General features: G+C 34.6%; 1 protein-coding gene across 2 annotated transcripts in view; it reads right to left on the bottom strand.

The window, feature by feature from the left end:
- Positions 1-5,359: 5,359 nt before the first annotated feature.
- Positions 5,360-25,472, bottom strand: part of LOC149531929 (UDP-galactose/UDP-glucose transporter 3-like) — a 34,036-nt gene continuing 13,923 nt past the window's right edge. Inside the window, exons 1-7 of one of the 2 annotated variants that reach the window (XM_089809185.1) lie at positions 22,437-22,640; positions 14,684-14,781; positions 14,389-14,519; positions 6,660-6,690; positions 6,333-6,436; positions 6,123-6,244; positions 5,360-6,033 (exon numbers count right to left, since the gene is read on the bottom strand). In XM_089809185.1, coding sequence (XP_089665311.1) covers positions 5,634-6,033; positions 6,123-6,244; positions 6,333-6,436; positions 6,660-6,690; positions 14,389-14,519; positions 14,684-14,781; positions 22,437-22,540 — 990 coding nt within the window. In that variant the 5' untranslated portion in view covers positions 22,541-22,640 and the 3' untranslated portion in view covers positions 5,360-5,633. Of the gene's footprint in view, positions 6,034-6,122; positions 6,245-6,332; positions 6,437-6,659; positions 6,691-14,388; positions 14,520-14,683; positions 14,782-22,436; positions 22,641-25,472 lie in introns of those variants that run through there. The other variant, XM_089809186.1, reaches the window with a different exon arrangement.

Genomic DNA, 25,472 nt, shown 5'->3' with positions numbered 1-25,472 from the left:
TTAAAACCGAGTTAGCTCATGGTAGTCCATTGTATAAATCTTGTTGTCAAAATACGAGGTGGGTGATTGGGTAAATAGTGTCCGCACAAATCCTTGGTCAAGGTAGGTTAGTGGCATGTTGCTTGTTGTGATCACTATAAGTCGGGGTTGCTAGCAATTGACAGATAGGTGTATGAAAGGTATCCTAAGCCTAGTTGACTATCAGGGGACACTAACACCATGATGCTCAGCAGTTGGACAATGGTGTCTCAAGTCTAATCCCAGGGTAAGGAGGGTCTTTCTCAATAGAGATTGGGTGGGGATGCTTAAGGGTCCATAGTTGGGAGGTTAAGCCCTTGACATTGTTGCTTCTCTCTTTCAGAAGCCAAGGCTTGCACAACTCAAGGATAAGATCTACATTCAAAATATTTACATTTCAGATATTTTACTTTTATATATTCCACATTTAAATTATGTATTATAGATGGTGATTTTCTCTTTCATTAGATTAAGAAGTAGTTAAATTTGTTATTCCTTTTCTTGAATAAATATAAATTGAGATGAAATAATATTCATGTTTAGATGATACCATGGTTGTTATAAATGTCCTTGTGACTCTCAAAAGAAGTGTTATTTTGTTATTTCAATTCATTAAAATAGTTTAAATAATTTGCATTTTATAATATCTATGAAAATGCCATTAATTTTTTTAAATTGTGGGATGTTTAAAGCTTGGCTTGCTTCCACGACCACATGACATCCATGCACATCTATGCAAAACATATGGAAAACAGTCCAAAATAAAAGTTGTGAATTGGTTAGGCCTAAAAGATGTTTGTCATATTGGTTTGGACATGACCTAATGGATACTAATCACAAGAAGCATAAAATAGTGACACGTCATATAAAGTATCTAGATTGCTTATTTAAAACTAAAATGCCTTATAATTGCTCAAATTTTAAAATACTTCACCCCAATGTTGTTGCTTGCTTGAAAATGTAAATGTCACTTTTAGAAATAATGATATGGTAAATATTGGTCCTATATTGTATATCATTCCATTTTGTATTTATAAATTTGTTGGAGGTAAAAAGTATTTAACTCTTAAAGACAATTACTATTAAGTACAAATAGCATTTCACAATCTTATATTCCTCATAAACAGGTCCATATACATCACTATGGGCTACACCATTGCACCTCATCCAGTGCAACCACTAGTATAAAATATTATGGGTTTGCAACTTTGTCAGTAACAAAATATCAAACCAAATTGATACATGAACCCTAAACGGTAAACTTAATAATGAACTTGGAGATGATTTCAATAGTCTTGAAAGACATAAGAAGCATTTTAAACCATCGATCTTCTCCATCAAGTTGTTCATCTCAAGATTCAATAGAAAACTCCTCCGATGCAATTAGGTTGGGGTCTCATCGAAGGGGGCTTCCTATAAAATCTAGTGGAAGCTGCTTCCTATTTTTTAGGAAATTTTTTTAAGCTAGTGGTTCCATAAATTATGTCATATATTCAAGCTGAAAATTTTAGCTCCAACATTTAAGGATGGTGACATTATAAATAAGTTATAAAATTATTTTTTCTCAAAACTCTTTTTCATCTTAAAATCTAAAATTCAAAGATTTAACAAGTGGCAAAAGACATTCCTAAGCTGGCATTCTTCTTTTTAGGAGATGATTCCAAATAATCGGTCGTGCCCAAAAATACAAGGGCAAAAACACACCAAATTTTTTTTTAAAGGTGTAATAATTAAATTCAATAAGTTTGATAGGTTTGTTTCACAGTTATAGTATAGGTTCACTACATTCATCTTAAGTTTATAATCATGAGAAGGAATAAATCGTTAAATTTATATTCTCGTTATTAAATTGATATTGACATTTGATTCGTTATTACATTAATATTACAACAATATATTAAAATTATTTGAATAACAATTCAAATGAATGCGGGTCTAATGATTTTGAAATATAAAAATAAATAAAGCTATTATATAAATGCCACATCTAACATACACATAAATATACTTTATATTTGATTAAATGATCAAACAAACAAATTAACATATTCTTATTAGTCTAACATATACTAATAAACTTGTTTTAAACATAACAAACTTATTGGCTAAAACTTTATTTAATTTAAATCTAAATTTAACAATTTGCAAACAAACTACTCGATTAGTGCTAACTTAATAAAACAAGATAATAGCTAACACTAAGTATACTTGAAACTTTGAATATACTAATTAAAATTGCTACTTAATTATAAACTAATTTCTAGATTAATCTAAAATCTAAACACTTCTAATTAAAACTACACTATCTTTTAAACTAAGCTAACTTTAATACTAAACTAACATTTACAAAACTAAACTAAACTATATTTAAATATAAATTTAAAATACTAACTAAAACTAATCCTAAATAACATATATTAAACTATATATTTTTAACAAACTTAATAGCACAATCTAAAAAGTACTAACATAATTTAAATCCATCTTCAATACACTAATTTGCTAACTAAAAAAAAACCTAAACGAACTTACCCCTTGACAAATCTTCTAACCACATGACTCTAGTCAAATCTTCCCCACCTCCTGCACATTGCCCTAAGCGTTGACAAGCATACCATAAGGCAGGTGTGCCCCCCCCCTTTCCTGCGCAAGATAGGCCCTCTAAGTGGGCGCTCCAAAAGCATGGAGGAAGTCTTTATTATTATTTTTTTTAAACTTTGTTATCAACTTGGCATTAATGCCGACCTAGAACCTTCCGCCCCCCCCTAATATGCAAGTACTACTGACACAAGTGAATAATGGTCACGTGGGAGAATAGACTATTTGCAGATTTAAATAGAGTCTTGACCATGCCTAGGTAAGATGGAGGGTAGTAATATTGAAAAGTTAAGTGGTTAGCTTAGGGATAAGGTAGGATAGGAGTTATGTTATAAAGTAAAGTAGTTAGAAAATTTAGGATATTTAGGATATTAAAAGTATTTTCTTTTTTTATTTAAATTTTAAAAATAAAAAGGATCCACAGAGAATATTCTCTGTTGCTACAAGAGAAAAAAACATTTGCCATACAAAATCCAGAGACTTTTTACTCTTTGGGGGCAATTTTTTTTTTCTAAGTGTTAGAATTGCTAATAATAGAATTTGCCAAGGGGGATATTTTTGAGACCTATATTATCTTTTTTTTGAAGTATTGAATTAATAACATCATCTCTATTAGACCAAGGGGAACATTATCATGAATAAATTTTATTTTCCCATTAGATTTGAAACATAGGATTATAATGCATTGTGGGTACAATAGTGTAGGATTAATTTCCATTTGAACAAATATGAATGAGCGAGATTAGATCTATATTCATGTAACTTGGAATTTTCTTGACAAGATTTGAATCTAAATTGCTTACTTATACACCATTATTTTATCCAAATAACATAAATCTGGTGGATGAAATTTCAAACTGTATAATTGTCACAATAAGGTGAATCATCATCACATCAAATTTGAAGTAAGCATATGCAAAGGAAAACTGAAATACTAAATGACTCCAATGCAAGAATATTATTCAATCATTATTTTATTGACCACCTGATTCAAAGCTCCGTCGGGAAAGAACCAGTAAAAAAATTCGACATCATTGCCCTACAACAAAAGTTTAAAAATACATTTCTACACAGGATTCTAATCCCGAACATAATTGAATTTCAACAATCAATAAACATTTCCATCATGGCCCTTAACAAGGGATCCCTTTCATTTTCTGCAATGCATCGCTAAGATTGTGGAGGAAACGAAAACTAGCCAAGTGACAAACAAACATAACAAGGAACAAAATCAGACATTCATTTCCATACTAGGTTTTCACAATAGGATTCAACATTGAATCAAACTAAGGGGAAGGTGGATTTTTCCAATAGGAGATGTCAGACACAATACCAAAACAAGTGCCCAATCAGGTCTATAACTCAAGAACTCTCATTCTTCCATTCTTACATGCCAAAACTCATACGTGGTTTGTGCTGACAGGTAGGGGCCCATAAGACCCTACCCTCTCTCCCTCTTCTGGTCCTGAGAAGAGACTCTAAACTGTTGGAGTCTAATTGAAGACCTTTCCCCAAAAATGGCCACTTCTGCCCTATCCGAGGGTGAGTAATGCCAAACACCCATGAAAGAAAACTTCGAAATTCAAAACAAACACAAAGGAAAAACATTGAAGAAAAATTGTTTCCAAACCCTCCCAAAATAGTCATCACACATACAAACATACATAAGTAATAAAACTGAAACATGAAGCACTACATACAACCAAAATGAGGTAAAGTATTCCTACCTTCAAAAAAATAGGTTATGGCAAAGATCAAGTTTGAGAAGAGCTAGCTTTCCTCTCCTTCTTCAATTTTGAAAAATCCCTCTAAAACTAGAGGTTGGGTGAACAACCCAAACCTCCTCAAAAATGCCTCTAAATAAGATCAAAACTTACCTCTCCCAAAATCCAATAACTCCCCCCCACTTGCCTAAAGATCTAGAGGTTTCTGACTCAACTAAACCTAAGGCTAACCTCAAGGTGGGGTTAGGGTCATTCAACCCATGGTGAAAACATTCTATTTTCGCACTAAAGCAAAAATGGACTTTTTGAGTGACCTCAAAAGTCAACAAAAGGGGCTAGGGGGGTGGAAAATGCCCCCAACCCATACCCATACCCCTTGGATATTAAGATTTCATGATTTAAGGCCTTAGGAATTGATTTGGGACCAAACAAATGCTAGGAAAAATTTAGGACTATCTAACAACTTCAAAATGCAGATTAAACGCTAATCCGGATTAGGGTAACTAAACTCAATTAAAAATAGATTAGCGAAAAAGGTCACTAACTTAGTCCGACTTAGATCCAAGGGTTACTCAGCTCACCCTAACTAGCATGTTGGAATGCACATACAATTCATGAGTGTCAAGCGACACTATAAAAATACTGTTACAAACATTAACATTTACTGAATACAGAACAATACATTCATACATCTCATGATACGAATAAAATACGAACAAGAAGTTTCCACAAATGGCACATAGGGTTTAGTTTCATTTCTCCATTAGGTTTCTCGGCTAAAATACCCTACACACTCATTGCACACATCAATAGCTCCAGAAAATCACATGCATATATGTATATAGCATATAAAGGAAAAACTCATAAATTAAAACATTCATCTTTCAGGTAATTCAATTGTGTTATCATGTTCTACTCATATTCTCAATCATTACAATTTCATAATCAAAGTGTTAATTTTGCATTTACTTACTTTAGTACACATGTTCATAAAGCGTTAAATAACTAAACCAAATATCTGAAAGTAATACATCACACAACATGAAATAACATAACATAATATGTTCAATGTATCCGATAGTGTCTCGACATATCGAGTCATAAGTATCAAAATAATAAGCATCAACTATGCTACGATGGGTCGAGGCGAGGCCTCACATAATCCCATAGCAAAAGAAGATATTTCGCCTACACTATTTAGGTATTTTGCCTGTGTTTATGGTATTTGGTAGTTAGACATGGAAAGAAGATATTATGTCTGCACTATTCAGTTAGTAAACCTCAATTTCATCCTTAGATTGATTTGGCTTTTGAATATGTTCGTTTCCATTTCAAGTAGATTTGATATGTCAAACCGCCAAATACCATAAATACACTGACCCATTGTGTATTTGATAGTGGGTTGCCACTAAATAATGATGAGACGAGAATGCTAAAAAACTTGCGCACAGTGGTTATGGTAGTATTTGCCAAAGACCCAAAGAGACTTATAGTTGTAAAAATGAAATTTTGCCCGATTGCCCCACAAACACAAAACCATAGTATATCCCATGCAGCTTCAGGATGCTGTTGGCAAAACTGGACTGCTTCGAACCCACCGCCACCTGGTAGTAAAAACATGTATATGAAGGAGTAGATAGAGCCCCAAAAATTCATCCCTAGCATGATGTCCCATCCACTAGTTTTGGGATACCTGTAAATAAACATAATATTGAGAATTTCAATGGATTTTCTCAGAGAGATTCCACTCCTACATTGTAATGAACATGGGGAGAGAATCACCTTTTCTTAATGTTATCCTGAGTAGAATTTGTATATCCATCCAAGAAGAGATTGACGAGACATAGCCCATAACCCAATGGTGCATTTGGGTGGGCAAGTTTATTTACAACCTTTGAACTAGTCTACAACAAAAGAGGCCTCTCAAGAAATGTTTGAGTGGGTGCAGGCAAACAACATGCAACCTTATAAAATATTCAAAATATATGATACCTTGGATAGAGCAAAAAGAGATACACCACTAGCAACAAGAAAGGTGCAAATGTATTCTGGTACAGTATACTTGATGCCATAAAATAGTGCTCCCACCAGCATCACTGAAATGCAAAGCAGTCCTTTGGTTAGTCATTTGCTATTTTTTTTTAGAATGTGACTGCTCACATACTTCTTGTTTGAGTAAAAATAGGTTGGCAGATCATTTATTTTTTCAATGCAAAGAATTCTTCCAGATGAAAATAAACGTAATAACCTATTATCATTCTTTACACAATCTCTTCAAATTTGCAAAATTACAACAAGATCAAAAGATAAAAAGCATACCTGGAATCATTTTTGAGGATTTGGCCAAAACCTGCAACATCATAACAACATTCAAAACATGGAGAAAAGCATCAGGGTAGCAAGTTTGAAATCTCTCCAGACTGAAGATTGGTTTTGAAAGTAATGTCAAACAATGAGAGTACTGCTAGATTCTTCTAAGATTTTTTTTTGGGCATTTAATAGATAATTTCAAGGTAATAAATTGTCTGTGACAGCTAAAATGAAATGGACCACTCAAAAGATCAATCAAAAGAGAGAGAAGCACGTGGCATAAAAGCAGAGAGGGAGGGAGGAGAGGGGAGAGATCAAACAGAAAAGGGAGAAGCAGGTAGCATAAAAGTAGAGAGAGAGGGATGAGAGGGGAGAGGGAGGGAGGAGGGGAGAGATATAGAAATGACTAAAAGAGGCAAATGGCGCTCAAAAGTAAATCCAACTACAATTAAGTTCTAGTTTAAAAAGATGCTACATTGTGAATTGAGATATAGGGGTTAAAATGTTAAACAACAACTAGAACATTATATTATTATGACGGTTACCGAGTAGCTGACTTGGGTTGCATGCAACACATATAATGGACAACAAGTTTTGGATAAGTTTGAGTAATTGATGAAGGTAGTAGCATAAAGTAGCAAGTTTGGGTTTTTGGGTTTTATCTTTCTAGTAATGTTTTTGTGAATCACCTGCCTAGAGATGAGGCACATTGTCCTATCATACACTTGTGTGAATGTGATTTATGATAATACCTAGTAAAACTGACATATAATGAATACTTGGTTTCTAAAATGTTGTTTTACAAGTGGTGGTCTAAGAAGAGTGGAAGAAGGTATGTTTGTTGTATATGAAATATAATATATTTTAACAAAATCTCAAAAAAAAAATGTAACTTAACAAAAGGTTGTTCCTATAGCACAAGTATCAAAATGAAGTTAACTATTGTAGCATTAGGAAAAATACATTAAGTTACTTTAACAATTGATCACAATCAAAATTTAGGTGGACTTCAAAAGGGTTGTTTTCTTGAATTTCCAAATAAACCGCTAAGTTTGCAAAGGAACACTCTCAAGGAACACATAGCAAATAGAAATTTATGTTTTTATATATTTTCCAAATACTAGGACTCAAAACTCTTGGAGGTATTGAGAAGCCAAAGACGTAGCAATATTAATGATGTGGATAGCATAAGTGCAATTTTATTTGTAGTGTCATTCCTAAAGAAATTATTTGTATCTTGCAATCCCAGAAAGCCACCTAAACTTCATTCTTTGCATTATTAAGGAACTTTTCAATGTACTTGCCCACATAACAACTATCAACATATTTCTTGATTAAATACATTTTAATATATTGCCTTATGAGAGAAGCTATTAATCGGTGATTGAAGCTTAGCAATAAAGTTCATCATGAATAAAAGCAAATTGAGTTGATAAGTAGCTAAAGAGGACTTTGCAGGCAATGTAAAAATTGAGAAAACTTATATGTACTTCGCAGATTCGCAGAAACTTGAGTTGATGAACAAACATACAATGAGCTAGTGAAAAGTAGAACAAAGAGGGATATCAAGTGATCTAAAAAAGTGAGTTGGTAAACAAACGTACAATGAGCTAGTGGAAATTAGAACAAACACAGCTAATAAATTCAAAAAAGGGTTGAGCTATAACAAACTAGAGAGAAGCACAAGTAGGAGGAGATGTGGAAGACAAAAGAGGACAAACCCTAGGGCAAAAAATATAATGAAAAGTTTCTAATCTTCAAATTGTTGTTTTCTTCTAAGGAAGATTCAACAATGCAGGGTCAAGGATGTATTAAACCAAGCACCAAATAAGACTTCATCAACATTGGCATGGCCAAAACACTGCAAAAATTATCAAGGAGGTGCATGTACATTATAAAAATTATCAAGGAAAGGCATTTATAAAGTGAGAACATTGTTTTCCATTCAAAGCTCACCATGGACAAATATATTTTTCGCAAACACTCATATGCCATTTGTATGGATACTTTGATACAGCACTTGGTAATGCTTAGTCAGAGAATTAGGAGCTATTGGATCAGTGTGCAAAAGGATTCATTAAAAATCAGTACAAGCTTTAAAAAAATTAGCATTGATATCACTTGTCATAAACTGGGAGAAAATGAAGAAAAGGTATAGACAAGGGCACAAGGAAGAATATAATTAATATTAACCTTTCGGAAAAGAACAATTCGGAAAATAAAGGTCAGGAAGAAGCTAGAATAGAAGATGGCAACAACCCAAAACATAAAACTAGTCTCAGGACTTGGTAAAACTCACCATATTAAAATATATTTAAAGTTGAACCCATAAAATAAAACAACATGCAATAATAAAAGAATGTTGAGAATGCATATAGCTACAAGAACTGTTTAAAAATTGTTCAAATCGTGGCAAAAAAAAAAAAAACAAATTTGGAAAAAAATTGTTGGTTGCCCAGTTTCTAGCACAGGTTATGATAACTCACCAAAGAATCAACAAAAAAACTCAGCTAAACAAGTACTAAATAGAAACTCGCCTACCTGATTTCAAGCAGTTTGTCAATCCAATCTGACTTGCAAGTTCTTGACAAGTTTTAGACTTGCAAAAGAATGAGAAGGTAAGCAAGCAATAGAGATTGGAGAATAAATAGATAATATTTATGGAGGCAAAGTAGAAAGAGCAATAGAAGAGAGGTGACATTTGGGAATATTCAGAATCAAACAAAAAGATACTATAGATCTTAGCCACGGGATATGTTAAATTTCATCTATGAGATTCAACTTTCAGTGAATTTTTACCCTTTTCGAACTTCATCTGAATTTTATGATATTTAATATAATATTATTTTATTTTACAATGATATCAAGTTATTTAGTTTAAATTATTTAGCAATGTTAAACTATTGACAATTTTATGGATATAATACTAATATTTAAAAATACATAAATATATTTAACTTAAATTTAATGTCTGTTATTTTTCTCAAATTTGTACCCTTACCAAATTTGATTTGAATTTATGATCAATGAACTCAAATTCGAATTCAAACCTTGTGACTTATCTATGGATATTCCTAGCATCAAAAGACCAATGACTATACAGTCAAAGACATAATATAATAGGATGAAGAAAGCTTTAGGTGGAATAATCTATGAGAGTAGTGCAAACAAAAACTATATTATCATAGACCATCCCCTATCAAGATCTCATATGCATGAATGGATACAAAAATTGAAAAACTGATTTTAGGTGCCTTCAGATTTTTTAATGAAAACATTTGGAGATCATGACAATAAATTTACAATGACATCAACTTATCTTTGAAAATCAATAGGTTTTATAATTCAAAAAGTAGGGTCAAGATGTTAATATGCTAATCGAAATATTATCTAATATAGAGTCAAAAAGACAATACCTATAATCTAAAAAAATGAAACAAAATTGTTAAATTAATAAATGCTAACACATCCATAATAATAGTAATATTATATGAATTAAATTAAAAGTTAAGTGAAAGTTTAATTGTTAACTTAAAATTAAGATTAAAAATAGTAATTTAAAAAATCTATAGTTTATTTTGCACCTTTCACTATAATTACTATTTGTTAAGCAATATACAATTACAATGAGTTGTATTATATGATATTGTGATAGATTTTTTTCCTTTATTTTTCTACACTTTAATATTTTTCTTATATGTATTTGAACGATATTTTATTGTTGAGCAAAGTTATGGACAACCAGATGGAATAAACCTAGATAAATGATTAAAGCCATGTGTAAATTGAAGAGCAGACTACATTCTTTGGTCTTATGTTTTAGGTTGTTTCACCACTCAAAGGATGGCAGCTATTTGTGAAGAACCTCAATTTTAACAGCTGAAAAATATAAAAGTATTATTTAGTTGAAATTAATAGAATTGCTTAATTTATGAAGTGTTATTATTATCAAATTTTTATATTAATCAATAAAACTTTGAATAGGTATGTGTGTTCTTATTTTCATCATTAGTTTCTTTATAAATATCACATTTTAATAGGCAAAAGCCTACAATGCAACGGTAACTTGCGAGCCTCTTGTGGGGGGTCTTGGGTTCGAATCTACCTTCGCTTAACATATAATAATAATTAATTCAAACAAATAATAATTAATCTAGGCTTCGGCTGTTTACCAATCAAAAAATAAATAATAAGTATCACATTTTAATATAAAGAAACAAAATTGAATATAAATATAAAAAATATTACAAACCTCACCATGTACGCAATATAATTATAAATTATGGCATTCTTTCTGGTACTATACCTTTCTTCAATACCTGTATATAGCCATTTTGTATTTCACTTAATAACCAATTTCTTTCACGTCTTTGTTGTATTCCCAATGCTCTTTATTCATCGGATTTTGTTTTCCTTTTGTAATATTCAGATTTTTCAATGTACAAACATATGATTATTACAAAACTCACGATGTACGCAAAATAACTATAAAATTATGTCATTCTTTCTAGTACTATACCTTTCTTGAATACCTATATATTCCCATTTTATTCTCACTTAATAACCAATTTTTTTTGTTGTTGTAATTTCAATGCTATTTATTTCTCGGATTTTGTTTTCCTTTTGTAATCTTCAGATTTTTCAATGTACAAACACACAATTCAAGGAGATGTCTATCTAGCAGAGGATTTGCACCAGACGTGACAGTTTCCTGAATTAATTAATTAATTTATAAATCACATAACAACTGTCATGTGATTTATAAATTAATTAATTAATTCAGTAAACTGTCACTTCTGGTGCAAATCTTCTGCTATTTAGCCACGGGCCACAATTCAATCTCTGATACCGGCAATCAAAAAAGATTGCACAAAACAGCTGGTAAAGTGGTGGCAGTGAAAAACATATTGTTGAATATTTTCCCATCAGTGTACTTCCATCTTGACTATTTCCAAGAAGATGTCGTCCTTACAGATAAAAGCAAGAAATAGTCAACCTGGCCATCCTATTCCAGGAAGAGGTCGTCCTGTTCCAAGAAGAGGTTGAACCTCTTCCTCAATGATTTGGGGTCACAGGCCCGAAGTGCCTCAGGGTCCCCAATTAATTCATTTTTCTCCCAGGTCAGCCTGCTTTGTTCTCCCAACCAAAAACTAATATAAAAGGAGGCTCAGGATCTCCATTTTTACAATCCATGAATCCATAAGCAACCAAGCACATGCAAGGTATCAAGCATTTTCAAGCATTTCCTCTTTGCATCAAGCTTCTTTCTTTAAAGTGGTAGTGGACTTTGGCTTCTAAAGAGGAGATCTATCATTTCAAATCACTCAAGTTCTTCTATCATTCATCATGGCATGTCAAATACATTCTTATTCATGAGGTTTTTATCTTCTTTGATTTCCTTTTGAGTTCTTTGAGTCAAGGCTATTACATTTATATACTTGACTGCATATCAAATACAATTCCATCTACAAAGGTAATTGTATCTTTCATTTGATATATTTGATCCTACTACGTGTTAGAATTTCCATTACATTTACATTTCAATTTCAAATTGGATTCCTCAATCTAGGGCTTGACCAAGGCAAGTCCTCATCAAACATAAAACAAAAATTTGAATCTACTGTGCACAAGAATATGTTAACGAAATTGTGGTTGCAGATCTGGAAACAACGCCCCAAGACCTTTTGGAAAAAGTTAGGTCAACCTGGTTACAGAGTCCCAGGAACACAATGACTTCGTGGAACGGCGTCTGAACACTTTTCCTCCAGGTCTACCTATTCCCAGAGCCTCAGCAGGAAAAACCACTACAAGGTTTTTCTGGGTTTTCAATTTTATGCATCAAAATCAGGCCCAGATCTGCATTTTTTGAAGCAAAAAGTCACTTACCTTACACATTCAAGGTGGCTACTCTATCATTCATTTCAATTTTCAGTTTTAACATAATTGCACATCTTAATTGGGCTAATTGCATTTATTTAGCACTTAGATTTACATTATATATCTTACTTTGTCAATTAGTTCGATTGCATAATCACATTCACATATCACACACGGGACAAAGAGCCTTTCCTTGCATTGTATTCCTTTTCACAATTTGGTTCAGAATTGACATCCCTTCCTCTATTTGGGTCTTGCTAATCTAATTCAAATTCAAAAAGGGATTGTGCTTAGAAATTCTCCTTCCTCCCCCACATATTTTGATGCTTTAGAGTGAAAATTGGAGGCCTGGGTCTTATCTTACCCTCTTCCATTTTTCACCTAAACAGACATTATAATACAATGCTTTAGACACAAACCTCCCTACTTAGGTAATTATCTTGTCAGTAATATCTCTCTTTGTTAAAAATTTTAATATTTTCAAACATTAGTTCTGTTTGATCATTTCAAACATTTCATTAACTGTATGACTCTTGGGCTTCATACTTTTCTGTGAGGCTTTTACCTACAAGAATTTCTATCTTCATTTTATATGATTATAATCTGTATTTTACTTAGGCTGTTAAATGATTAGCACATATGAAATTGGTAGTAATAAGAGTGGGATGTACCTTTGGACCCTAAATCACATTCCTCACTTAAACAAAGCAACTTCTGTATATATTGAAACTTTGGCATAATCTATGGCAAATTTGCGTATACTTAAACAACTTTTCTAAGCCTAGAGCTGAGTTTTAGAAAGTGGCTGATAAAATATATTACACGGTTACCTCAGAAGATCCACGGATAACCATTGTCCAAAACCTGTTTTATGCAGTATGCTTAACCTGATTTCTCAAATGCCAGTTTTTGTGCATATTTTCCATTCCTGTATGGATCATCCAAAGCAACTTCTGTATATATTGAAACTTTGGCATAATCTATGGCAAATTTGTGTATACTTAAACAACTTTTCTAAGCCTAGAGCTGAGTTTTAGAAAGTGGCTGATTAAATATATTACATGGTTACCTCAGAAGATCCATGGATAACCATTGTCCAAAACCTGTTTTATGTAGTATGCTTAACCTGATTCCTCAAATGCCAGTTTTTGTGCATATTTTCCATTCCTGTATGGATCATCCAAAGCACAAATTATGCCTACTATAAAGGAAAGATTACAAACTCGGGTTTAGATTTCTAAGCTAGTGATCACTATCGGCCACTTCAATAAATGGTTAGCCACAGAAAACGGTGCCAATCAGTGGCCAAGCAATCAACATACAACAGGATTGTGACAATAGGATTTATCAACTTTTCCATGCTTGTCCAGAAAATATAATGGCAAGTGCTAATCTGTGCAACACAAAAGAGACACTACTAAGTCTTCAATTCATAGAGAAACACAAGAATGAAACATTGAACAGAAATGGAGCTTCAGTAGGAAACTTAAAATCAAGTGGGAGAATTCTCCTTTTTATCATTTTAAATGTGACAAGTTGAACATAAAACTTGTGACTTCTGTAAGTGGTCCCAAAGAACAGATATTTGATATCTAAATCATGAACAAAATAAGTCAATAAGTTGCTCTAGTAAATCTGTTTTTCTCTGATTTTGGTTCGGAGGTTAGATTGTTCATGGTTTATGATAGTAAGCCTTCTAGATCTTCCTGTGTAGCTTCAAGCTACTCTCTTATAATGCATCCAGCACAGAAAAATGAAATCTCAAAATTAAAACTGGTTTGCACGGAAAATGCATAAGACCTTATTTCTAGCATGACAACAATAGATGATCTATTTAAGGATCTTGAGCGCTCTCACATACCTGAGCAGGGTAGCTGATGTACTTCAAAGCTTGAAGACCCAATGCAGGTCCAATGGTGTTAGAGATACAGGGGCTCCAATATTTCAACAATGGAGCTGTCCCACTATTTTTTGTGGACCAAAGTTTTATCACTGTTGTCAAGGGAAACAGGTTCAAAAAATTAAAAATCCTTATTAGTGCCTTAATCAATATCTTTAAGATCCCTATCTTTGATGTAAAGCAAGCCCACGTACATAACTTACAAGCTGAGTTTAAAAGGAAAGACTGCATAATTCATGCAGAATGCAAAACTTACTTATATATGACCAAATTAAACAGATAACATTCTGCGCAAAGTTCAGAAATGCTAGGTGCTCAAATCTTTTCCCATCAGGACCAAAACGCTTAGTTGACCTGTTGAGACAGAAAAACTAAGATTTACTTTCTCAAGACCAGAACCAAAAAAATTAGTGCTTGATTAGATTCATCAAGGAATGGAAGTTCCGACATACAATTTTACATTTAAAAGTCTTTATTTTCAAGGCAATAAAAAGCCACAAAAACCCATACAAGTAATCATGGAACAGGTTCAAAATTCATACTTCCTGTGTCTGGGTAAAAGGTCACTTGATCACTGTCATGTCCCCTTCTCAATTCAAGGTTATTTATTGATATTCAATGAGCTGTCAGTGTAGGATTAGCAATTAGATTAGCTGGTAGACATTCAGTTTTTAGTTAGAAACGTATGCTGCATTTTAAAAATAAGGTGGCTGAGTCTAGTGTCCTCCAATTGAAGAGCAACCAAATTTTTTTTTGTTTTCAAATTGTGCAATGGCTGAAAATCGAGTGCCTACCAGTGAATTCCATTTATTAAAAGGTGGATTGACCAGTTGACTGCCAACAATTTCTGATTGATTGCCCATGACTATGGACTGCATGTTTGAGGAAGTGCTGTTCAGTTATCTGGACATGTTTGAGGAAACTGGTTGCCAATTAGCCATGACTGAAGATCATTAGGAGTTGCATCTATAGAAATGAGCTAAGGCAAAAGAGAAGTCACTTGTTAATGAACATCCCGCTCTACTTTCAGTGTTTATGGAATTACTACAGAAGTTGGGCACATTAGAGACAAATCAGGCGAGTTTATCATCTTGGCAACAGAAAACCTCTAGAGGACCCAATAAGTTGTATAAGAGTAGGAGTCCCTTTGGATGTATATTGTTAGCAAAAAAAATATAAAAAGATATATAATTAGTATTATTGGAACATTTTATATTTGTTATTTGTGCATCTAGTAGCGCTTATTACAATGGTATCAAGCTGTCAATTTGTCAACCTGCAAAAAAGGTTAAAAAGAAATAAGGTCAGGTATCAGTAATCCATCACCGGGAGAAACAGGAGAAGTGGCTTGTGACACAAGGATAGAGAATTGGAATTCTTCAACTTGACGACATCCTTGAAGGATGGGGATCTACAGCTCATCAATCTCCTCATTCAGAGTATCCAGATGCCTGGACCAATCCATTGCTCTGTGCACAAAGACAATCCTCATATTCACCAGGAAAATTGAACACCTCACTACAATCAGTCAGAAGTACTGGATTACTGCAAGTCACTTTCTTGTAGAAATTTTGCAAGTGCTTTGAGGAAGGAAGAGTTTAGGAAAATTAAAATAAAAATTTCTTCAAATGATGAATCTGATAAGAAGGATATGATGAATGTCAAGGGTAAGCCTTACAACAATGAAGAAACGAGAAATCATTTAGATAAATATTGTAGCAATAAAGAAATTCCTTTAAATGCAAAATACTATGTAGGGAATGGAACTCTTCATATTGCTGAACCGGCAGATGATGTTCGTGAAGATGATCAATGAAACACTCAACAAAAACAAAGACATAATCGTAATGGTGGAGTTGCAGAGCAAAATGTGATGGTGGTAGACACCATTCCAAAAACCCAATTTGGAATCAATATGATACATTTTGTGCCACAGCACCATGGCAGGTTACACATGTTGCTTCCTTTGAGTCTGAAGATAAACAATCTTCAGCTTTTCAACAAAGGCCTTAGCCTCATATTGAAGTCACGAATGATAATGGTGGAATAAATTGGGGCCAACCATTTTCTACTGGCAGGTGCTTGGTAGAAGAAAGAGCAGCAGTAGCAGCCAAGAAAGAAAAGCTAGCTCAAAATTGGAAATTTGCATCTCTAATTGAATGGGCGCCTATGCAAGATGAATTCGAAACCCAAACATGAAATTTGCATCACTCATTGAATAGGCATCTATGCGAGATGAACTGAAAACCTGAACATTAACTTATCCACTTGATGAACTGTGAGTGTCTTGAGAAACCCTGTTGAATTTATTTAATTCACTAGATGGAATCCCCACTGCAACATAGAAAAAAATTGTTGGGCTAAAGATGAGGGTAACACCAGTACACATAGCAGTGTTATAGGATGCTTCGTGGTAACCAATTGAAATCATAGATCATGTAGCTTTGTTTTCTAATGGAAAACCAAATTCAGGAAGAATTCATCATTTCCAGTTTTCCAATCGATGTCTATTTATCAAATATAATGTCAACGTGTCACAACTTGACCTAGTCGACTCTTGCTACATAGGACTCCCATGAGACATTTGACCTTGTTGGATGAGTTTAGACTTGTGCCACTATGTTTTTAGTCATTATGCTTATTAGATATAGATATATTAAATGATATTTTGCTAGATGATACTTTCAACTTTTGATTATCTTATGTCGAACACATGTTATGATGATGGTATGAACATGCTATATGATGATGTCGCCACTGATAATGATGATGTAACATGTTAGGATATAGCATTTTCATGATTATCACCTAATCTTACATGCATACATGTTGAAATATGATGCATTTGATAGTTACTATCCTACTGATGTCGCCTCAAGTGTATCTGAGGTTTTGCGGGATAAAGGCAGGAGTGTTGTTGAAGTAGAGGAGTTTAGCTCCTTGGCAATGGTGGCTTGGATGATCTAGTGGTTTGCACACACCACTTAGAAGTACTATGTTTTAATGTTGGATTAGAAATTTTTACTATCTCTAACTGCTCTATGTATAAATATGGAATTAAAAAATATAATAAATTACTCATAAATTCCCTCATGCCTTCAAAAAGTTTGTATTTTAACTGTATTGCTTTTCCTATTGCATATGGCATTTGACAATGGACATAATCAAAAAATAAATTAAAAAAATTTGATCAATAATATTATAATTTTAGTAATATAAAAAGAACTTTACATCATATCTACATCATATTTGCAATCATTTCAAAGACTTCTCCAAAGGGCAATTACACCAAGCATACCCAGATCCCCCTAACTATAGCTCTATCATTCATTTCTAACAACCTATTTATGCATATAATAATAAAGACACCTATAATGTATTAAGTGCATACATATTCACTAAAAGGATTCATAATGCCTTTTGTAATCTTCAACATGCAAACCTGCCAAGGCATTTCAACCACATTCAAGTTACCAAATTGTCATCCCTAACTGAAGTCTTTTGGTCATTCATTCATTTCATGCTTACCAAAACATGTCTTGACCTTTCCGCGAACCAATAAAAAACTCTTTTCCACTCCATGCTCTCTAGTCACAAACCAAAATGAACCATCAACAGCCCGATTCTGACATACAGAGGGGATTCACCTTGGCTTCAAACACATCCTCAGAAACCAGAAACACTCTAAAAAATTCAAAAATATCTATGCAAAATCGCAAAAACTCCTAAGAACACACCGCTTATTCAGTCTAGAGATTATGATTGTACTTTTTACCCTTTCTTGTTCACTCCTTCCTAGGAATTGGAACACTAGAAAACCTCTCCACTTGCATTGTGACCACTTCATTTTCCATTATTGTATGCATGATCCTTTCCAGTGCTTTTGCAATTTCTACCCTATAAGTGCCTTTGTCCACCTTATCCCACTAGTGAACAAAAGGCACCAAGTTGAATACTCAAGTCCCCTCATCTTCAAGGCATTCTAAAAAGTTTGACTCTACACTAGTAATAGCTCATTACAAAATAAAGTCCAACTCCAACAACAAATCATCATCAAATAGACATCTCATAATCCTTTTTACCATTACAATTTTCTTACCGATCTCCAAACAACATGCAATAATCATCAAAATAACATCTAAATTCACCACCCACCATTTTTCTTCCTTTCCTGGGATTGGCTTCCTAAAACTGCAAGCATCATATGAATAACAACCTTTCCTCTATATCTAACAAACCCATCATTCTTTCGGTACTAACTAGGCCCTTGCAGTGCTTTCGTTGCCTACTAGTATCTATTGAGAATGTTGCCTCCATTTACAAACCCTTCTACACCATACTCTCACCAAATCTCTCCTAAATTGCACTCTTTCTACACATTAACTCCAATGTCGATATTATGCTTTTAAGCATTCGTAGAGTTGTTTATCTCTTATCAAAGAAGATGATCACACTAAATGATTATCACATTCAACTCATCCCGTATAAAAGGCACTACCTCCTACAAACTTGCCTTCACACACATAATCGATGGATCACATGAGGCCTGAATTGTGCATAATGTCTTGATTATGTTAACCACCTTTAAAAGTAACGCCCATGAAAGATTTTCTTTTATCATCAATCCATCCTATGTTGCATGTCATCATTACTCAGTTTGTCTTTCCGCATGCTTAGCTTTCAATACTTGGCCACCGCAAGAAGGGTAAGAAAAGTAAAGGCTATCCTTAGCCATCCTAATCAAACTGCACAAAAAAATCACCTAACACCATCTTTTGTTGTGACCAATTTTGGGGATAATAAATGGGCACATAAGCCATAGGTTAAAGAGGATACTAATTTACACTTCCAAATTTAGTGACTATAAGTCCCCTATTATTATTTCCTCCTCATTCTCAAAGGATAAAGCCCAATTTGACAAAAAATCAGCTTTCATATTACATATTCTTCTCACATGGCTTATTTTAAAATCCCTAAATAAATTAAGCTCCTACAAAATAAAAGTGATTATCCCTTACAAGTGCCAAGCTTGAGTTTCACCTTTCTGCATGGCCTACACAATTATCTGTGAATCACCTTCATCTGCAATTTCTGTGCATTTAGCTTCCTAGTTTAGGAGTCATTAACACAGTTTTTTCCTCTGTGTTGTTTGTCCCTTCTTTGAGTTTTTGCACGGCGAAGGCAGTCATGTTTCCAAGTGAATCTCTTGCATTGACCCCAGGTCCCAATGGGCTTAGATTACTTCAAGCAGCCCCATCAAAATTAAGTTTAAGCTACCCATTCTCAGGAACCTTTTATTCAACCATTTTCCTATTTCCATCTTTTGAACCATTTGGAGTTGGTCGATTCCCAAACTTTATTTGAAGGTTTAGCCATTCAGGCTGAATTACTTTATCCATCATAGTATAGGGAATAACCAAGTTCAGGTGTGCAATTGTAGCACTTGTCACTTCTTCAACTAATAGATTAATTCGATCTTTAGTCCTTGCCAAAGCTTATGCCCTATATTGAAAGATCCTCCAAACGTGCTCCTTCCAAATTTCCCATAGTATAAAGACTAATATGCCACACTTTAGATAAAATAATCCTTCCTTGATCACTTGGCCATCCACCAAAAATTTTCCTTCAGAGCGTTATGTGATGGCTAGATAATGAAGTGTTACAGCCTGTGAGAAAGACTGGCCCAGCAAAAGGATGAACACATGTCTGTAGTCAAAACATGACTGCCATCAGCAAAAAACTGTTATAGCAGGAAGCACTGATTAGCTCTTCTGGTTTGATGACTGCCAACTAATCTAAGAAACTATCATTGCAAACAAATAAAATCCATGACCTCATAAAAGGAACGGTGCTCTTCAATTCCCATGTCCAATCAGTTGGTATTAATAATATTGACACCCAGCTAAGGCATTGTCAGGGGCATGCAAGATTGAAACAACAGCCTGTCAGGAAACTGCTCCTCGCAATAAGATACTTATCAGTTATGACTCTGCAATACCTTTCCCATTTGCGAAAGTAAATAATGTTGATGTCTGTACCAACATTCTTTGGAGAAAAATGGCAAAGAAGTTTGAACAATTCAATTAATTTCTGAACACACCTTTCTGCCACATCATATTCTCTCTTATCAATGTTGATGAGTCTCCAATAAACAAGAAGGGTACCATGAAAGAGCCAAATCCCTCATCAAATTTCCCAGACAATCAGTTTGACGTTGACCACAATAAAAACACCTCAATCATTGTGTATGCATAACTTGTCAGATTAAAAAGTGAAAGAAGTATTGCTCTTATTATGGTGTGAATATTTTAAACAATGAAGCAACCTTCAAATTGATGAATGGAGATGCACTATATAGGTAAATAGCATACGAATTTCATTTTGGTGATTCTAAAGAACAGTGGGTGAGTTATTCTTGCCTAAATGAAACTAATACAGTGTGATATTTATTGAAGAGTCCAGCTTGACATAATAGCTGATAGAGGCCCTGACATCATTGAGACTCAAGACATGAGAAGTGAAGCAATTCTTGAAAAGACAGGTAACAATCTGAAAACACACAAAACTAGAACAAAAACCGAAATCAAATCGTCAATCCTTTGGGTTACTGGGATCTCGTGTGGATGCTCCTCCATCAATTTTGAGGGAGTATCGTTAAGTGTCAATGTTTGAGGATGTTAACTGTTAGTTAATTGCCACCATCTGTGGAATGACTTGCCACAATTGAGGATTAGTGGGACCTAGGTCTATAAAAATGAGCATAAGGCAGAAAAGAAGGGACTTTTTTTTAAAAATACTGAACTTGCATTTCAGTGTCTGTGGAAATGCTACATCAGCTAGGTGCATTTGAGATGAAACGCTTCAGGCATAAAACTATCATCTTGACTATGGAAACCCTCAAACAATCCAGTATTACATATTAATAATTTAATTTGAATGGGCCTGAAACACCCAGTAAGTTGTATTAGACTGGTAGACTTCCCTTTCGTAGACCTCTCTCATTCTCTAAGATCAAAATCACGTGACTCGTAGCAAAAATTAAAAGAAAATGGAAAGCAAAAGTACTGCTTACAATTGACAGATACTTGGCCAAAATAAATCAGTAAGCAATACGATATCGATAAGATATGTAAAATGCAACGGAAAACATATTTACTATTCCATGACGAATCCCCTTAGGATATGGCAATAACTTGACAAACAATGTTGATATTTATAGACATGGTCAGACTCAGGACACAAACACTTACTGTCTAACCCCCATTTATTCGCACAAATGAGTTCCAAGCTCGGTTGTGTACTGACTATCGAGCAGAGGAACACACCACTTGTGATGACAATGGTCCAAGATAATACCTAAACCGAGAGGCCGAATCACCCCAATTCCAGATGTAGTTAAACCCCAAAAATCTCACAGCCGTATAATTAGCAAGATGGTTTACAATAAGCTAGCTAAAAATAATAACATGGGAAAAGAGTGTATATGAACAAATTTTTTCTTTGCTGAAGCTGCTGAAAGGAATCCAGGAAAATCAAGAGACTTTTAATTAAACCAGGTGGACAATGTCAGGCCCCAAAACTCCTAACAAGTCAATAAACAATGTGCCACATGTACATACAACATCACATGCTTCAAGTCCGGAAACTGAACAACTCCAATATTTGATTGCATATAAGTTCCACAAAGAATTAATAGATTCTTCAAATTCCAACAGAATTAATAGATTCTTTGAATTACAAACAGTGGGATGAATTGCTTCTTGATAAAATAAAATCGGCGAGATACCACAGCCTAATCTAGGGTGAATTTGACAGATGAGTCTAAAAAATATAATGCATCCCATTAAACACTCCAAAAACAAAATTCAAACAAACTCATAAAATCACGTGCATTTCAGAAACATTAAGTATGGTGTATGTATAAAAGGTAAGAATGTGGATTTATGAACAGATTTAAAAGATCGAACGTTGTGTTATCTCAAGCTTTTTAAGAAATGTGTTTGACTTACAATGTCTCCTGTAAAAAGCCTTGGTAGATGTAAGCGCTAAAAATTCCACTGACACACAACAGCAACCATAACACGCGCTGCAATCCGCCCATTTCCTTCTTCATTTTTCTTCAAGTTTTGTCTATGGAACGAAGTTTGGTGTTCCGAGTCACGATTGCTAGCCAAAACAATTGAAGAAATTTTGTTATCAAACTGATTTGGCAGAATTTTTGGCCAAATTTTGGCTTCAAGATGGAGGTTCGCATTTTTATATAAACTCCGTTCGTGGGTGACACGTGTTTTAGATCCATTGGCTACTTTGTGTCCCTGTACTTCTGATTGGCTGCATACACATTTCTTCGAGGCTTTTTGACGTTAAATCAGTGTAACACGGGGATGTGTCGCCCGCCAAAATTTGGGCCGTCTCGAAGACGAGGACATCCTCGGGACGGGGGGACGGCGTCTCGGCGTTTCGGACGGCGCCACTCAAAGCGCCACCACCACCGAAGATGGCGAGACGTCTCCGAGACGGGCGCGGGGGGATGCCAAGGAGTCTCCTTCATTGTGGGGGGACGCCTGGACGTCTCTTGCGGCAAGCAAAAAAGATATAAAAAATAAAAATAGTTGAACTCATTTTTAAAATGTTTTAATGTTTCTTATTTATTGTATTGGATTGTGGGGCCCATCCATTCCTCCTCCTTTGTTTAAAACCCTTCTATTCTTCATTTTGATTCACATTTGCATTTCTCATTGTTTGCAACAGCAAGAAGAAGAATAGTGAAGAGCTGAGATAAGGGTTTGTGCAAGAGTGAAGAAAGTGTTTGCAAGTGAAAACGGAGAGCCTAGGAGCAAGAAGAAGAAGAGGAGGGTGGTTCCGGGTTTACCAAATCTTGTTGGAGTTTTTAAAGCAAAAGGTAGGGTTTCTAACGTATTTGTATGATTTTGAAATGCATGTTTTTGTTTGTTTAAACAGCCTCTATTATCTCTGGACTCTTTGAAATATCTATTTTCGATTGTTTAAATCGACGACTTCTACTCTCTTTGAACTATATTTGGGGGAAATCAATAATATATTTTAAAATAAAAATATAAAAGTATAAAACGAAAATTGACTTCCAATGGTTCCGTAGGATTTGGGCTTTTCTAAGCTGATTTCAGTATGTAAGAAATAACAAAAAAAGTTAAAATTTCTTACATACTGAAATCAGCTCAGAAAGGCCCAAATCCTACGGAACCATTGGAAGTCAATTTTCGTTTTATACTTCTTCTTTTTTAAATTAAAATTTATTTATTTATATTATTATTAATAAACAATAAGCCTTGCCTATTTCAATTTTTTGTTCTTTGTTTCTAACTTGTTTCATTTTGTTATGGTTATGATTATCGTTTATAAATTATAAATTTCAATAATAGATTAAGATTCTTGATGTTTTAGTTTTACAGTTTTTTAATTGAGCTTTATTAATTTTTGTTTTTTCATTTTGTGAAATGCAGTGTCACAATGAATACTCATAGTGATGATGAGATGGAATTTCATTCAGATAGTGGCAGTGAATCAGAATATGAGCCTGAGCCTGAGGTTGGGGCTGAGGATGATGATGACACTGTTGAGAGGGGTGACCATGAGAGTGACATTGCGATTCCGGTTAGGGGCCCAAACTAGTTCCACTTCCATGGGTACTGGTTTTATACTATCTGGTACTCCATCTACTGATTGCCCCTCCCTAGCTTCAGCACAGTGGGCTAGGGGTAAGTTTGATCCAAAATCTCCTTTCAAACAATTTGCCACTAGAATAACAAGCGGACAAGGAATAGGTGGCACAAGAAAGTGGAGATGCAATATTTGTGGTGAAGATTGGTATGGTAGCATCACTAGAGTGAATGTACACTTCCTCTTTTGGACAGGTAAAGGTGTCCAACCATGTAAGTTTTTGGCTTAATCCAAAAACTTGAAGATTAGAATTGAATTCAACAAGCTTTAAGGAGTTCCAGAGGACTTGGGCCTTCCAATGCCTACTACTTTGGTTGGTAGGCAACAGATTCAGACTATACAAGAGGTGCATGAGCAACAAATACAGGGGCAACAACACCAACGCATGTCTTCTTCTAGACCACAGCATAGAGCTTCATCTACTTCATTGCTAGGGGCAGCCTCCGCACCTTCCTCTACTTATAGCTCTATAGGTGTAGCAGCAACTGAGACGAGCAAGGGGAAATGCAAGGCACAATCTAGTGACAACAACCCTTAGCAAAATTGTTTGCAGCCCAGACGAAAGAGAAGTTAGATGCATGCATTGGGAGAATGTTATTTGCCAATGGCATTCCACTTCACATTGCTCGGTCTCCTTATTTTAAGGAGGCATTTCAGAAAGTAGCGAAGGCAGGATTACCATCATATGTGCCACCAGGTGAGCACAAATTGAGGACTAAAATCTTGGATGATGAGTATGCCAAGATTAGTGAGTCCATGGAGACCATGAGGGTTGTTTGGGAGGAATCGGGGTGCAGCATTGTCATGGATGGGTGGACGGACATTAGACACCGTCCACTCATCAATGTCATAGTCACATGTATAGAGGGCCCATTCTTTCTTAGGGCGGTTGATTACTCAGGTCATCGAAAAGATGCTGATTTTCAGTTTCAGATTCTTCGGGAAGCCATTGAGGAGATTGGGCCACAAAATGTGGTCCAAGTAGTGACAAATGCAGCTCATGCGTCCAGAGCCGCAGGGAGGCTTATTGAGGCCACATATCGACATATTTGGTGGACTCCTTGTTGTGTGCATGCTATGAACAATGCTCTAAAGGACATGGGGAAGATTAGTTGGATAAAGGGAGTGGTGAGTGATGCTAGAGATGTGCAAATGTATATCTGCAACCACCACACCTCACATGCACTATTTAGGAGCTTCGCCAACAAGGACTCCTGAAGCCAGTTGAGACACAATATGCATCCTATTTCATTCTCTTGGAGAAAATGTTTGAGTTGTAGGAGCCACTGCAACTAATGGTTATGATGAATGAATGGAATAGGTGGGATGGTTCCAGGTTAGAGCAG

Source organism: Cupressus sempervirens, chromosome 11, assembly GCF_028749045.1.
Source record: "Cupressus sempervirens isolate cs-2001-9-10 chromosome 11, ASM2874904v1, whole genome shotgun sequence".
Classification (NCBI taxonomy): Eukaryota; Viridiplantae; Streptophyta; class Pinopsida; order Cupressales; family Cupressaceae; genus Cupressus; species Cupressus sempervirens.
This window is presented reverse-complemented; position numbering and strand designations above follow the sequence as displayed.